Source organism: Merops nubicus, unplaced genomic scaffold, assembly GCF_000691845.1.
Source record: "Merops nubicus isolate BGI_N331 unplaced genomic scaffold, ASM69184v1 scaffold35306, whole genome shotgun sequence".
In the NCBI taxonomy this organism is placed as follows: domain Eukaryota; kingdom Metazoa; phylum Chordata; class Aves; order Coraciiformes; family Meropidae; genus Merops; species Merops nubicus.
Window position 1 is genome coordinate 231 of NW_008617713.1, and position 1,054 is coordinate 1,284.

The following is a 1,054-nucleotide window of genomic DNA, read 5'->3' on the forward strand; positions in this document are numbered from 1 at the left end:
ACCTCCTTCACCCTCTGCTCCCACACTGGGCACCACCACCTGCTTGTTCAGCAGTGTGCCATTGCCACCCTGCCCAGTGAGGCAGCAGCTGGACCTGGGCACGGGGGCAGCTTGGGCTGGGGAGAACATCTTCCAAAAATCCTCCCAGCTTTCCCCCTTCTGCCCCCTGATTTTTGGCTGGGTGATTCCTTCCAGCACCCAACTCTCTGACTGTCTCTCCCAGATCCAGGCGGGTGTGAGGATGTGGCTGGCTCGGAGGAAGTACCAGGAGAGGCTGCACTACTTCAGGCAGAACGTGAGTGGTGGGACAGGGAGTGAAACAGCTCCTGGGAGTGGGTGACCCCCTGTGGGGCTGGAGGGGAGGGTCCTGAGCCAGACCTCTGCCCCCAGCACTTGTGGGGCAGCTGGAGGGAGGGACTGGTGCATCCTCACCCAGGGGCAGATGGGCAGGAAATGGTGCCTGGTGGGTCTGGAAGCCAAACTCCTAGAATCTGTGAAGCATGAGGAGAGAAATGCTCCAGTTCCACCAAAACCCAGTGAGGACTTCAGGATGTCCATTAGAGGGGAAGGATGTTTGGGGGGGTGGAAGGTTGAGTCTGCTGCAGGAAGTGAAGCTGCACCTCTGGAGTCACTGCAGTGAGAGAGCAAGTGGAGGGGAAGAGATCTGAGGGTCCTCAAATTCCTCCTGGGTGGTGGGGTCCCTCCTCCTGGGTGGTGGGGTCCCTCCTCCTGGGCATCAGCAGGTTCCCAGTGGTGGGAGCAGGTAGCTGGTGCCTGTCCAGCTCTCCTGCTCCCCGTGTGTTTCGGGGATTCTGCAGGGAAACATCCCCCCACCCCCTTGTTTGTCTTGGCAGATTAAAGCTGTAATTAAAATCCAGGCTTTTGTTCGAGCTAACAAGGCCCGTGGGGATTACAGGATGCTGGGTAAGTGGCTGCTCCTCTCTGCTCTGAAGTGGTGATAATGAACTGGGAAGGGGACTCTGCTCCTCCCTCCTCAGCCCTGTGCAGGGGGGAGGTGGTGGCAGGCTGGCCACCAGTGTCCCTGTGGCAAGCA

General features: G+C 59.3%; 1 protein-coding gene across 1 annotated transcript in view; it reads left to right on the forward strand.

Annotated features, from left to right (window-relative positions):
- Positions 1–223: 223 nt before the first annotated feature.
- The window catches only part of LOC103775758 (ras GTPase-activating-like protein IQGAP3), a gene marked incomplete at both ends in the record, with an annotated part of 5,216 nt that continues 4,385 nt past the window's right edge, over positions 224–1,054 (forward strand). The window contains 2 exons of the mRNA XM_008943232.1: positions 224–295; positions 855–924. Coding sequence (XP_008941480.1) covers positions 224–295; positions 855–924 — 142 coding nt within the window. The remainder of the gene's footprint in view (positions 296–854; positions 925–1,054) is intronic.